The sequence below is a fragment of the Anopheles merus genome, chromosome 3L (genome assembly GCF_017562075.2).
Source record: "Anopheles merus strain MAF chromosome 3L, AmerM5.1, whole genome shotgun sequence".
NCBI lineage: Eukaryota > Metazoa > Arthropoda > Insecta > Diptera > Culicidae > Anopheles > Anopheles merus.
In genome coordinates this window covers 418,364-432,948 of record NC_054085.1, presented here as the reverse complement: position 1 = coordinate 432,948, position 14,585 = coordinate 418,364, and the positions used below count along the sequence as shown (strand labels likewise).

At 38.0% G+C, this 14,585-nt stretch overlaps 3 protein-coding genes across 3 annotated transcripts; 1 reads left to right on the top strand and 2 right to left on the bottom strand.

Moving 5' to 3' along the window:
• Nucleotides 1–1,093: 1,093 nt before the first annotated feature.
• On the top strand, nucleotides 1,094–4,059 carry LOC121599382 (2-hydroxyacyl-CoA lyase 1). Its single transcript, XM_041927137.1, has 5 exons — nucleotides 1,094–1,151; nucleotides 1,486–1,536; nucleotides 1,897–2,019; nucleotides 2,081–3,393; nucleotides 3,478–4,059. The coding sequence occupies exons 2-5, from the start codon at nucleotides 1,489–1,491 to the stop codon at nucleotides 3,695–3,697; spliced, it is 1,704 nt and encodes a 567-aa protein (XP_041783071.1). The 5' UTR covers nucleotides 1,094–1,151; nucleotides 1,486–1,488; the 3' UTR covers nucleotides 3,698–4,059.
• On the bottom strand, nucleotides 3,853–12,672 carry LOC121599384 (putative polypeptide N-acetylgalactosaminyltransferase 10). The gene is made up of 6 exons (XM_041927139.1): nucleotides 12,491–12,672; nucleotides 8,827–9,250; nucleotides 8,342–8,761; nucleotides 6,132–7,337; nucleotides 4,410–5,652; nucleotides 3,853–4,230 (listed from the first exon to the last, which is right to left on the bottom strand). Exons 2-6 carry the CDS (start codon nucleotides 8,859–8,861, stop codon nucleotides 4,048–4,050), a joined length of 3,087 nt encoding a protein of 1,028 aa, XP_041783073.1. The 5' UTR covers nucleotides 8,862–9,250; nucleotides 12,491–12,672; the 3' UTR covers nucleotides 3,853–4,047.
• Nucleotides 11,106–12,141, bottom strand: LOC121599383. Its single transcript, XM_041927138.1, has 3 exons — nucleotides 11,911–12,141; nucleotides 11,634–11,769; nucleotides 11,106–11,480 (listed from the first exon to the last, which is right to left on the bottom strand). The coding sequence occupies exons 1-3, from the start codon at nucleotides 11,956–11,958 to the stop codon at nucleotides 11,167–11,169; spliced, it is 498 nt and encodes a 165-aa protein (XP_041783072.1). The 5' UTR covers nucleotides 11,959–12,141; the 3' UTR covers nucleotides 11,106–11,166.
• Nucleotides 12,673–14,585: the final 1,913 nt, after the last annotated feature.

Below are 14,585 nucleotides of genomic sequence, written 5' to 3'. Positions count from 1 at the left end.
CTTTTCGTATTGTGCTTATTTTCGAGTCAAATTCAAGCGATTCCAAATTTCAATTTGACCGTTATTTTTATCAAAAACTGAAAAAAACTTATAACTTACTATATAACTATATAACTTACAGCATTAAAATATAGAAAGCATTGTTTACCTATGAAAATAATAATACCGGGAGGAATACCCGGGTATGCGGAATGGGAAATACGGGAATACCCGCGTATGCCGGTTGCCAACTTACGTGTGTAAATCTGGTTGCCAACTCTACGGTTAAGGGTGGTGGCAACACTGATCAGATGCGATTTTATCGGACGAGATTTATATGGGATTTGACAGATAACGTCGGACGTGCGATTTCGATGTCCGACGTTATTTGTCAAATCCCATATAAAAATTTGACAGGCCGTCCGATAAAATCGCTTGCAAAAAAGTGTTGCCATCGCCCTAAGAGAGCGGTACTTGTTCCGACGCAATGCGTTGCGATTTTGCCAAAATGTATGGTATTTCACAGACGCGTGCGTTAACGACGCCCGACGCAGCGTCAAAGTAGAAAAAATTCTATTCCGACGCACGACGTGATGTGTCTGTCAAAATAATTTAACCATATCGGGTGAAAATCGATATTTTTTCACGTTAAATTGTTTCGAGCGCAATTTTGCTTGTAATTGGACTACTAAATAATTTTATAAACAAAACAAAATAAATGTAGAGAAAATAATTGCGTAATTTCTGCAAAACAGGTGTGTGCGGGTCAGTACACAATATGCAAAAAACGTGAACATGCTTTGCACTATTTTTGGTACAACTGGAAAGGATTTTACAGTTGTTATTAAACATTATAATCAGTTGTAAAGCCTATAAATAATAGGCATTATTGCTGTTTGTTAATGTTTTTCTTTGTAAAATGCGTTGACACATCCATGCAGAACGCAGCGAACAGATACCAGCTTGCGTCACGCAATGCGTTGCGATACGCTGCGTCGGAACAAGTACCAAGCCCTAAGTGCTCCCACCGAAAACCGCAAATAAAAGATCTGGCCACACTGTCTGCCACTGTGCCATCATCTAGCTCTTTATGAAGTCAGCAACGATTTGACAGTTGCTGGTTGGGATGGAATCAAAACAAGAAATTTGTCTTTAGTGATTTACGCCTTTAGGTAATCTACAAAAAAAAAAAAACTGCGCTACAGCGAATTGCTGTTCGTTTGTGTGAGGTGCAGTGTTTGTGATAATTTGTGTACTGCTTCGAATAAAGCCGTAGTTGCCTGAATATTCGCCTTGTCATATCGCCGCCCGTATGAGGCTAGGCCAATCTCATGAAAACAGATAAGGGGTCTTATTTTACTTCATTACTGCCCGGTTTAACATTTCAGTTGTATGGTAAAGCTCTTTGAACGCAGGCCATTTAAGAATTGAAGGATTGAAGAATTCTACATATAATTGTGTAAAATATATTTGAAGTTTTTTAAAGTTTGCTTTGAATTTTGCAAGGAAATGGAATTAGACGGAAACGCAGTGTTGGCTAAGTCGTTACGGGAACAGGTAAGTCACGATATCCAGAGCATGAACGAATGATTTAAGATTGAAAGTCTATCGTATTCATCACACGTATTCCTTCCCATACCATACGAAACGTACTCCTGTTATCGGGCAGTAACGGCTCCCTTGCGGTATGCATGCTAATCTTTCTGATAACGTAAAATAGGCTGAGTTAGTGTGTAGAAAACAAAATTGTCAAAGGCCCCGTTATTAATTGTTCTTTTTTGTATTTGTTTTTTTTTCGTAAGAACGAATTTTTCTGACCGTTTATTGTTAACTGCACTATTGTAAACTATAATTTAGTTTACTTGCAGTAATTTGCATTAAATGTTCTAATTGATTTACAATTGTTTGGCAATTTAGGGCATTGAATATGTGTTCGGGATTGTCGGAATTCCAGTTGTGGAGCTGTCAATGGCGATGCAGGCCGAAGGGTTGAAATATATCGGAATGCGGAACGAACAGGCAGCATGTTATGCGGCACAAGTATGTGATGGACCCAAATAATAAAAAAATGGATTCAATAACAGTTACATTTACTTTGCAGGCTATTGGTTATTTGACCGGCAAACCGGGAGTGTGCCTTGTTGTATCCGGACCTGGTTTGTTGCATGTAACTGGTGGCATGGCGAACGCGCAGGTAAACTGTTGGCCTCTATTGGTAATCGGGGGATCGACCTCGCAAGACCACGAAGGTATAGGTGGATTCCAAGAGTGTCCTCAAGTGGAATTGAGTCGACCATACTGTAAATATGCGGCAAGACCACCAAGTGTGGCCTTAATACCGATGCACGTCGAAAAGGCCGTACGATTAGCCTGTTATGGAAGACCCGGCGCCGCTTACCTAGATTTTCCCGGCAATCTGTTAACGGCAAAGATAATGGATGAAGTGTTACCGGTGCAGTACACCCACTCGCCTCCACCAGTACCATTTCCAGACCCAAAGCTTGTTGCAGAAGCGGCACATCTTCTATGTACCGCAAAGCGTCCTTTAGTGATCGTAGGGAAAGGAGCAGCATATGCGCGTTCAGAGCTGCAAGTTCGTCAATTAATACACCAAACTAATCTTCCCTTCCTTCCTACACCCATGGGAAAAGGAGTCGTGCCAGATCTTGATCCACAGTGCATTGCACCTGCTCGTACCTTAGCATTGCAAAAAGCCGACGTCGTGCTATTACTAGGCGCGCGTCTGAACTGGATATTGCATTTCGGTAGACCACCGCGTTATAGTTCGGATGTAAAAATTATTCAAGTAGATGTAAATGCAGAAGAAATGCATAACAGCGTACCGAGCAAAGTAGCGATTCAATCACACATCACACCTTTTACTGAGCAATTAATTGACGCACTTGCCAAAAATCATTTCCGTTTTGGTTACGAAAATGCATGGTGGAAGGATCTGAAGGCAAAGTGTGAGACTAACCGGAAAATAGTCGATGCAATGGCACTAAATGTGGAAACTCCTCTGAATTATTACGCAGTATTTCATCATTTGCAGCAGTACATTCCCAAGGATGCCATCATCGTTAGCGAGGGTGCCAACACGATGGATATTGGCCGAACCCTTTTGCATAACAAGTTCGCCCGGCATCGTCTGGACGCTGGTACCTTTGGAACAATGGGAGTAGGACCTGGTTTTGCAATTGCTGCAGCTCTTTACTGCAGGGATCATTGCCCAGGCAAGAAAGTGATTTGTGTGGAAGGAGATTCTGCTTTCGGATTTTCAGGAATGGAAATTGAAACGATGGTACGATATCAGCTTCCAATAGTGATAGTAATAGTGAACAACGGAGGAATATACGCGGGATTTGATAAGCAAACATATGATGATATGCGTTCTGGAGGAGATCTGACGCAAGTGTGAGTATCTACAGTAAACAGTATAAATCTTATGTTAGATGTAGGAAGTAAAGAGATATTAAACCAATTGTTTTCCAAATTTAGAACTCCAGCATCAGCATTGACGCATGAAACACGTTACGAAAATATGATGAGTATGTTTGGTATGAAAGGCAATTTCGTGCGCACCATTGCAGAGCTGCGGGCTGCCGTCAAGGATGCACTAACGGCAACAGACCGTCCACATATTCTCAATATTGCAATCAGTCCGCAAGCGGACCGCAAACCGCAAGATTTTAAGTGGCTTACAGAATCGAAGCTTTAATCAGGGAAAGAGTGACTATATGGCATATGTTAATCGTTGGTGTTGGGAACTATTATTAACTGGTGGGTACTGATGGGAAAAGTACTAAAATTGTGAATGATGAAAGTGGTTAGAAAGCGAGTGGGAGAGGGTTGCTAGGTGGTTGATTTTTTTTATTGCGACTGAACCAATCTCGATATATTTAATCTACTATTTTATGTGGCCTAAATTAGCCGAACATATTCGTTTTGCTAGGTGCGGCAGATTTTTTTATCACTTTAGTTGGGTTAGTTGAACAGAACAGTTTTAATTGGGATTAAAAGGAGTCAGTATAATAGAATGTATAAAAAATCAAAAGGAAATAAAGGATATTAAATTTGAAATTTGGCACCATACTTTGCCCAGTTTCTAAGACGTTCTACGTTCATTTGACCCATACGCCATCGTTGAGATTCTTGTTTACGGTTGCAGCGATTAAGAATAAGCTTGCCATTCATCCCATCGGCATCAAAACAAAAGCTTTTGTCTTTTCCAACATAGATTTGTCGTGTGTCCTGTTTTGTGAGAAACGTAAAAATATCAGAATAGTGTAGCGTTGCGCAGTGGGAATGGTTTATAACAATGTTAATGCGAATATGATTATCACAATGAAAATTGATTTTTAGTTAGATATAAGTATCAGGGAAGCAAATTATTTTTGTTCAAGTGAAAGTAGTGTGTGCAATGCTCTTACCACGTCATACTGAAATAATTGATTGCCTTGGAGATTATGGCATTGAAATAACTGCAATTCGGCGCCAACTGAATGATTAGAAGCATCAACACAGTTCGACGATCGCATGGCTTTGATGTCACGGCGCCAAGTGAATCGAAAGTGCTGTTCGGCTCGCTCTGGCATTGTCTTATTTTTGACACATAATGCTAAATTGACACTGTTTAAACTATTACTTTCTTCCACGCAAAGGTTCATAAAAGCTACATTTTGTATAGCACCGGAGGCGAAATCGTCCGGCTCTACTGGAGGGTAGTGATCAACCAAATCAGGAACGACTTCCTTCATGAACCACCGAAAAGGCTTACAATGCAGCTCTCTGCGCAATTGTTTCATCTTTGAGAGATCTCCTGCGTCTATGGCGTACCGGATAGGATTTTTGGCATACACATATTGTTTATATTCGTCCATCCATACTTCGGCGACTCGTTTATGATTTTTAGCCACAAAATCGTACGTTTTCGTGCTAGGAAACGGCGAATAGCTGCGATAAATATGCCCGACTCTGGAGCAAGGGGCATCCACCATGCGACCACCGCACATCCATATTTTAAAGCTTAGCTCATACTGTTCGGCACCCCATATTTCGAGCATGTCATCATACCCTCCTAACTCCCAGAAAAATCGTGCACTGATTGCAAAGAGCCCCCCGGCCATTACAGGGCTGGGGAATGGTTGGGTTGGATCTTTCTTATCTTCCGGCCGTAACGGCAATCGTTTGTACAACATGTTCCAGTCGAACGCACCGCGGGCTCCTTCGTCCTGTGCTACGAACTCAAATGTATCGTCTTTAATAACATCTATGAAGGGACATACGCAGGTTCGATAGCTTTCAGTGATAGGTTCAAGTAACGGTGGTAGCCAGTTAATACCGACTTCGACATGTGAATCCAGGAACAGCAACACTTCTCCTTTGGCAACTTTTGCTCCCGATAGTCGCGCTGTGATAAGTCCGTTGCGCTGCGGTAGATGAATGACGCGAACCAAGGAATGAAGGTGTTTTGCAATGTAATCGTCCAGAGGCTGTTTGAGAAAAGGTTTCGTACTACCATCGTCAACAAGAATGATTTCTTTAAGCAAAACTGGTGGTGTCTGGCGTAAGACACTGTACACGGTACGCTGTAGTGTGGACCAATGTTCGTCGAAAAATGGTACTATAATACTTGTCTGTGGCAATTGTTTTGAGTAGTTAATGCGATGACACCTGTAACATGAAAGAAATGAGTCATTAATGAAATGATTGTAGTTGTGGAACGATGTATTATAATAATTTTGGAATAAAAAGCTGTGAAATGTTATCGCTTTGTGTGCTCAATCATCGGCAGGAAATTATTGAAGCCTACATATTTCAAACGAGACATACAGAATAATTTACAAATTTTATTGGTAATACTGTTTTACATTTATCACATAAAATTCGCCCCGTAAGTCTTCCATTGCTTTAACAGTTTCAAATTAATCGAGCCAAACCTCCATCGCTGTGTGATACTTTTCGTGTCACAAGGATTCACATACACTTCTTTAGCGTAAGGATTACTATCGATGCACACACCGTTCCGCTTGATTTGCTGAGTTTTCTGCAATGACATATTTAATGGATTACAAGGTATAAGTAAAATATTTCCAACCAACTAACTTACATGATCGTATTGGAAAAATTGGTTTCCCTGATGCATGTGGCACGTAAAAATGGTTACCGGCGAACCTGGTTTACTTTGTGGTACATCGAAGCAGCCTTCACCATATTTATGCTGGATATCACGATGCCAGCTATGTACAAAATACTGATTATGATTGGTAGGTTCAATTAAGCTGTTGGAACAAGGATACAATCCAATAGGCTCACCACGACCTCTTTGCATCGTGTCGATGCACAGGCTAGAGTCCGCCACGCTTTGGATGGACCCAGAAGCATATGGTTCCGGTTCAACAGGAGGATACAGCTCAATGATTTCTGGGGCCACTTCCTCCAGAAACCATTTGAAGGGTTTGCACATAAGCTTTTCCCGAATCGTTTTCATCTTAGTCATGTCTCCGGCATCTGTTTTAGCATAGCGTTCTGGATCACGATCGTAAATGTATTGCTTGTATTCATCCATCCATATTTCAGCGACCCGTTTGTGATTTCTTGTGATAAAATCGTATTTTCTAGAGTTTGGAAATGGGCTATACGTTCTGTAGATATGACCGAAACGAGAACAGGGCGCATCAAGCATACGGCCACCACACTGCCATATTTTAAAACTAATCTCGTACTGCTCCGCACCCCATATGTCAAGTTCCTCATCGTAACCACCAAGTTCCCAGAAGAAATCAGCTCCAATAGCGAACAGCCCACCGGCCATGACGGGGCTCGGGAATGGTTCCGTCGGTGAGATTCTGTCTTTGTTCTTGATCACAATGCGCTTATAATGAAACGTCCAGTCAAATAGTCCCCGGCCTCCTTCATCCTGAGGATGCACGTCGAACGTTTGGTCATCGATGACGTCGATTAACGGGCAGACGCATGTTTTGGGGTTTTCAGCTATTGGTTCTAACAGCGGGGGCAACCAATTGTATCCAGCTTCGGTGTGAGAGTCGAGAAAGATAAGCACATCACTAGAAGCAATCTTCGCCCCGGCAAGCCGTGCCTTGATCAAACCGGTACGTTCGGGCTGCCGAACAAGCTTCACCTTCGGGAGGTTTTGCTTAATGTAATCTTCGAGTTTGTTGTGCAGGAACTCCTTCGTGCTACCATCGTCTACGATAATAATTTCCTTCAGTAGATAGGGCGGCGATCTGTTAAGCACGCTGTGTATAGTTCTAAGTAAGGTACTCCAGTGTTCTTCATAGAAAGGCACTACAACACTGGCGATTGGAAGGTGACTGCGGTAAGATTTCAATTTACAGCTAAAATAAAATATTCGATAATAAAATGTGTTACCTACAATGAAACCATCTGTAATCAACACTTACGTATGTACTTATTTATGTATATATATATATATATATATATATATATATATATATATATATATATATATATATATATATATATATATATATATATATATATATATATATATATATGTGTATGTAGTCCACGGTCGTCGTTAGGAGGTGTTTTGTTGTGGTTTTGTAAATAATACAATATTACAGCAGTTATGCATGTTTGAATAGGTTAAACTTAGACACTCAATCAATAAACGATCAATCTGATAAACTAGGTGACACGTTTTATAAACATTTAAAATAATTGTAGGCTGTCTCTTTATACGCTGCGAATCGTTTACAATAATAATAATAATAATATAAAAGTATGATAATAATATATATATATATATATATATATATATATATATATATATATATATATATATATATATATATATATATATATAATAATAATAAAAGAATTAAGTTTTTTTAATTCAATTGAATTCAATCTAACAGTTCAAGTGATTTCTTGATACGTTTTGTTTGCAACTAGATTGTTCCCATTAACAAAAGCTTCTATTAGAGCACAATTAAAATATTAAACTGAATATTACTTCTAAATTTATAATAATACCGCACTCACTTCTTAATTTTTTTTCACATTACACAGGTTGTTTGTTCGGAAAACTGGGATGTCTTCTAATACTGCATGGGCTTGAATAAACACGATTGAAAGTGGTACTGCACTTGAAAGAAATCAATTGTTCGCATTCGTGCGATCGTTAGCTCTATCTAAGTAAATAGAATGGTGTTTTATGTTACAAAAAAACCTTCGAAAAATGTATTTTTGCAGCAAAACACGTTTAAAGTACTAATGATTGATTGTCCACGTAAACAATTTTTGTCGGTATGGGTCTTGAGTGCTGAACTTGTTGCATTGATAAGCGTGAAATGTTGAAATCAAAGATACCACCTACCTCGGATGTCTTAAATCGGCTATCGAGCGATTAATGCTGATCTTATCGCTGAGTAGAGCGTTAAAGCCATTCTTGTAGTATAGCTCTTTCCGAAGTTCGCTAGTGCTTTCTTCTGGGCTGAGGGAAGCCGGCTTGCCTTGCTCACCAGGGCCAACACGATTCAAATCATTCTGAATTTGCTCGTAGTTGTGGTAATCAATTTTCTTAAACTCGCGACTTTTGTGTGTCACATCAGCAAAATTCTCCTCAAAATGCCCAAACAAAGTTTGCTGCTTTCTATGACGAAGCAATAAAACTAATAACACAGTGGCAGCGATCAACAGCAAATATCTGAGCGGGTAGAGAAATGTGAATGCTGAACGAATGATAGATCTTATTCGTGCTTTACGAGCTTTGAGGAGTTTGTCATCCATCCTGAAACTGGAAAAATGGCAAATTGAATACTTTGTGTAGATCGTGTATTGTTTATGCGGTGAACACTAAACCACAAATGACTTCGGCCGCAACTCGCGCAAACCATTCGACTCGACACGATACATGCTAGGAACAGTTATGTCGTTCTGTTACGTCGACGATAGCACACTGATAATGTTTTTGTGTGATAGCTACGCATACCAGATATTCGGACAGCTGTTTTAAAGTGCTTGTTACCACATCTACTCGCGACAAGCTGATGTTGGATATCGGGCACGAGTTAGTGATAGTGTTTACGTAGCCCTTCACATTTAACATCCAGAACCGACGAAGTAAGCTGAAAGAACACGTTGGCTTTTTGTACATGTGGTTATTGTTGTGCTTTATTTTTAAATTAAGAACCGCGTTAGTTATGTATTTACTATACTCACTTTTTTGCATGATTGCAAATGTGTACGTGATACCCAGTGGATAATAAAAATTCAAATGGAGCATCTGCCAAAAATATGAATGGAAAATATGAGTTATTGCTTTATGTATAAATTTTGTGTTGCATGTGTCGTTACAAGTTCATTTTAATTGTGGTTATAGGATGTATAAAAATGTATATAAAATATTTAATCGATTAATTATAACCTGAATAAGAGAAACTCCTTTAAACTGAAAAAATTGAATGTGAGGGAATATAAACTGATGATTCTGATCATTGTTATTAGAAAAGTTTTTAATGTCTAGTAAAAATTATATTTATCTAATAGATTAGATATACAAAATACAAACACACTGAAATAATCAACGGCTCTGAAATATAACTTGATAGGAACAAATTCGCAAAGACAATTTTTCGTGTGTGGCTAAAAAGAAGAAGAAGTATATTGTTAATAAATAAGTATCACTGTAAAATGCTTGCGTCATTAGTAGCGACTGTCGCATGGGTAGACGCTAGTTGGGTGCATTTCATCATTACAGTTTTCGTAAGAAACGTGGTATGGATATATTGAATCTCGTATCATGTAATTCCCAATGAGCATAATTATGTTCTGCATGATTGTTCCTGATAATCAAAATCCCTAGAGATGCATGAATGTATCGTGTCTGATCTAACAATATAAAATGGTTTCGATTACGTTTCATTTAAAGCTTGTTATTATTCCTACAGTATACGAAAGACCAACGTATCGAATCAAATCATTGAAACCCAATAATAATCGCAAGAGCTATTTTAGATTCTTATGACACATATGATCATCTTTAAAAAAAAATCCCACTCATATATTTGTTGTGTATTAATACATTCTCTGTATGAAAGTCATCGATGAAAGTCATCAAACGACCAGTGTATCTGAAAAATATTATAATGAATTCTGTAGAATATAGTATAATAATATAAATAATATAATAATAAAAATATTAATAATAATAATAAATAAATAAAGTTACTGAGAGCCGAGCCCATTAGTGGCACAGGCAGGCCTAGACCGACAACGTTTAAGTATTTTTGAAAAGGAAATATTTATTGTCGGATCGTTCTCTCTAATAAAAAAAACAGATTCTAAAATTTTAACTTCCAGATGAATTTAACATTAAGATTAAACAAGAATGTTATACACAATGAAAGTACAAAAGTTATTTGATATTATTAATAATAGAACATATTTTTTCTATTCACAAAGAAACGGCCGTATTGCATAAAAAATGACTATAGAATGTAGAAAATATAAATTATTAGAAGATTTGTATAACTTTTTAAATTGTTACGATAATGCTTTTAGAATCCACGCATAAAAGAAGGAAATCAATATTGCAAAATCGGACAGCTCTATTAGAATTGCAAAATCTTCTATTAAGCCACTTGTATAATCTTGGAATACCGATAGTACCAGGACACCCTTTACACGGTTTAACTTTTGTTGTTCATGTCTTAAAATTCTGTACCATTGTTCTGGTAAAGTACAATTTAAATGAACGACTCACACAACAAAATGCCCGTTGAGGGTTCAAGTCTAGAAAGGACCTTTCCCCCGTAACAAGGACTGACTATGCAGCAGCGTGGTACTGAATAAATCTCGAAATCCTATACAGGCCAGCATGCCCACTGTAGGACGTTACGCCAAAGAAAAAAGCCAGGCTTTTCTTAGGCTATGAACATTTTCATATCTTCATTTGAAGACATCATCTTTTTATCTCTAAAGACACCAATTTCTCTTACATATATCGTGCAACCAGAGTCATTCTATCAAAGTTGTCAATCGATTTACACTTTGCTGCAGCGGCTATGTAAAATTTATGCATTGCTTAACTTCCTTGTGAGATTCGTAAATAAATTCAAAGATATTGCTCATGAGTTGTATTAAAGCATAATGTTTTATTCGTTCGCAAAATTTCACCTAATATTTAACCACAAATTTTATTTAGTCGTGAACCTTGTATGCCGTTGGTTTGGGTACTGTAAACCCTACCTTTTGTCCGTTTATAACTTTGTTAACCTCCCCCAGTGCAAGTTGTACAGCAATAAATATGGTTTCAATCCAGTTCAGCTCATTTTGTGCGATTGGGCAGGTTGAAACTCTATTTGTGCTGGGGTCGGTAGCATGAGTTTGATGTAATACCAGCTTTTGGTAATGGGCCGAATTGTAGTTTGTGACCCTGGCATCGGTTTGAATTGAGCGCTTTCCCCTTTGGGTTCCCATTGCGCCTAGAACTTTTCCTAGCAATTTTCGAGCCACTGCAACACAATAGATAGTTAGAAAAATATTTTGTTAAATGGAAATACAATAAATGATACAATGTACTGATTAATTGTTTACGAGGTGCCTGTTTTACATTCAGTAGCATGAAAATGTAAGTGAAATATCAATAAAAAAAGTGATTAACAGACCTTCACTATTTTTCAGTTTTTCAACGACAGAACCAGCAAAAACCATGCCCTTCTCCGCAATTTTCTCCACGATTGCACTTGCCTGGTTATTGGCTGCTCGCTTTTCCTTGTGCTGGACATTATTCTCCGCTGCCGCCTGTTGTGGATGGATGTGAGGCAAGGAACAATAAAATAAAAACAAAAAAAAAAATGAATGAAAGGCAGTCCGACCAGTAAGATTTTCAGGATCAACCATTAATCAAACTAACATGTAACTAGATTGGAAAGTCCAACTTACCAGCAGGATCAACGCTCCAAGCATTAATAGTGCAATCGTTGCCTTCATAGTTGCAAAAACTCTTTCGGAATGTTTGGTGTAACTGTTTGGAAGGTGTTGTCTCACTTTATATAGAGAAAATAATCAAAGAGTTATGAGGTACCATCGTGATATTGACACCGCGAGTAATTGAATTATTCCGTTCGATACGGTTTCTACTTAAAATGATCGAAGCATGAAGGCAGCAATTAAAACTCACATGTTTTACGTAAGCCTGGAAAGAGATGTAATCTTATGTATGCGAAAACTACTAGCCTGTTGTTTTATTCGCCTGACATCACAATGTAGGTTAGATGGTAGTTTCTAAACCTACGAAAAGGTAGTTTTAAAGATATGAATGAATACAAATAAAGCAGTTCATGGCAATAATATGAGCCAAACAGTAATTTATAAATTAGTCCAGTACACCTTTAAAGTTGACAGAAAACTTTAATTATATATTTGAAGTAATTAATAGCTTTCGTCATGATTTGAATATTATTTTCCGAGTTCAACACAAATGATAGCTAGTATTTTAAAATAATTTAATAATATACTTCACCTATAATGAATTAACAATGTTTTACTCTGTTGCTATCAGTGAAATGCTGAACCAAGCGACTTTAAAACATTCGGCGTACTCATAATTGCGAACAGGCACAACTTTAAAAATATTCGGCGTCAAAACGTCTCCCATTCTTGCGACCAAAATGTACGAAAAAGTATTTTTTGTTGGATAAAACCAGTTCATGTCATGACCACTGTACAGGAGCCTGCTGTGTTCGTACATGTGTCCACTATGTGCGCTCTTTTCTATTTGATAGCATTTTTAAGCAATGTTTTATGACCGTGCCTGAAAAATGAGCCCCTTTTAGGGACAATGCACTAAAATGACCGGGAAGTGGCACTGGTTTTCATATAAGCTCAAAAGTTGAACAAACCCTTTGTCTAGACTCTTGAGTAAGCCGTTACGTCGACGTGTATGTGATTGCATCGATTTAATTATCACGAGGCCTAATTTGGATAGTATTTGGATTTTAAGTAACTGAGCTGCACAGCGTAAATGTTTGGAATGTTATAACCGAATATGAGACATTTAATCTCACACTTATCATCGCTAAGTTAATGTTAAATTGATATATTTTGATGAATATAGTAATTACCGATTACACGCGACAGACGACAGAAGATATCAACCTTCTACCCAATAGTTTCTCATTCGTGAGGTAAATACTGGTGTACATAGATTTACCTTACCTTTCTTCCTTCTTACCTCACAAGCATAAGCTTCTTCTATTTGGCATAACGTCCTACGCGGACATGCCGGCCTATACAGGCTTTCGCTAAAAGTTCCGCTAAAAGTTACGCTGCGGTAATACCTAGCCAAAGCCTAAGGAATTTCTGTCGGTGGTATGATGGTGTCTCGTGGTACAGTCGTCAACTCGTACAACTTAACAACATGCCCGTCATGGGATCAAGCCCCGAATGGATCGTGCCGCCATACGTAGGACTGACTATCCTGCTATGGAGGAAATCAATAAGCCCACTGGTAGTTGTACAGGCAAGCCTTGACCGACAACAGCCAAAGAAGAAGAAGGAATAATGGTGTTGCATGCTTTAAGAATAATAACTGGTGTGGATTTCTGGTTTCTACCAGATAAAATTGCTGCGATTTGGAATATTAATTTGGTAGTCATTTTTGGGTTAATATTAAAAGACTAGTTCATAGCGTCTGGTCCTCCGGGGCTGGTGTTGGTCGAGAATAATTTTGCATGGAATAATGGAACATTACCTAGGTCTGAGTTGTTTCCTTGGTATGTAATAGACCAAGAGCTAATGATTAACAGAAGTAGACGGGGGCATTGGTATTACGGCGCGAGAGGTGAAATTCGTAGACCGTTGATTAAAGATGTCCAAGTCGTGGAAAGATATTGGGTTTCGTGAAGTGTCCAGCGTGGAGCGAGTAATAGCATAACGCATGACTGCTATTTTTACCGGTGTCAAAAAATAAAAAAAATGTATTGCTTTCGTTCTCGTTCTTTCACCAGTTGTTTGCTTAATAATCACGACAACTCATTCATGTAATATAACTTCTGAAAATATAAACAATACAAGTTACAGAGCTTAAGATCGGCAGTAGTCATATTAGATCCACAAGGATGCGCACGATTGACCATTTATTTTGTTCGTGAATTTAACCAATTTTGTATATATTATGCCAAAAATGTTCTCAAATGCGTTGTTTTACTTTCAGTTTCGATGCTGAATTGTTGAATTATTCGAAAATTACCCTTTTAGTGCATGAGAAGTGCCCATCTTATCATTTACAGTGTCCGTCTTTACCTACCTTTCTCAACTTTTTTTTTAAATTAGATAAACAACAGTTAAACAAGAGCGCAGTTTATTTAAAACAGCTTCCTCTTATGTTTTGTCGATTATTTTTTATTCAGGAGAAACGTTCCAAAAAGGCCGTTTTGCTAACTTATTGATGTCAGATATATAATCATCAAAATTGAATTAAAATACATAAAACATATTTGAATTAATGTAAATATAAATGCACCTGTATTCCGTTGTGTATAGCCAGCCTTAGGATGAACGTAGTTCACGAATGATGCAAATGAACAGTTGCGCATTCATTTATTTATTGTTTGTGT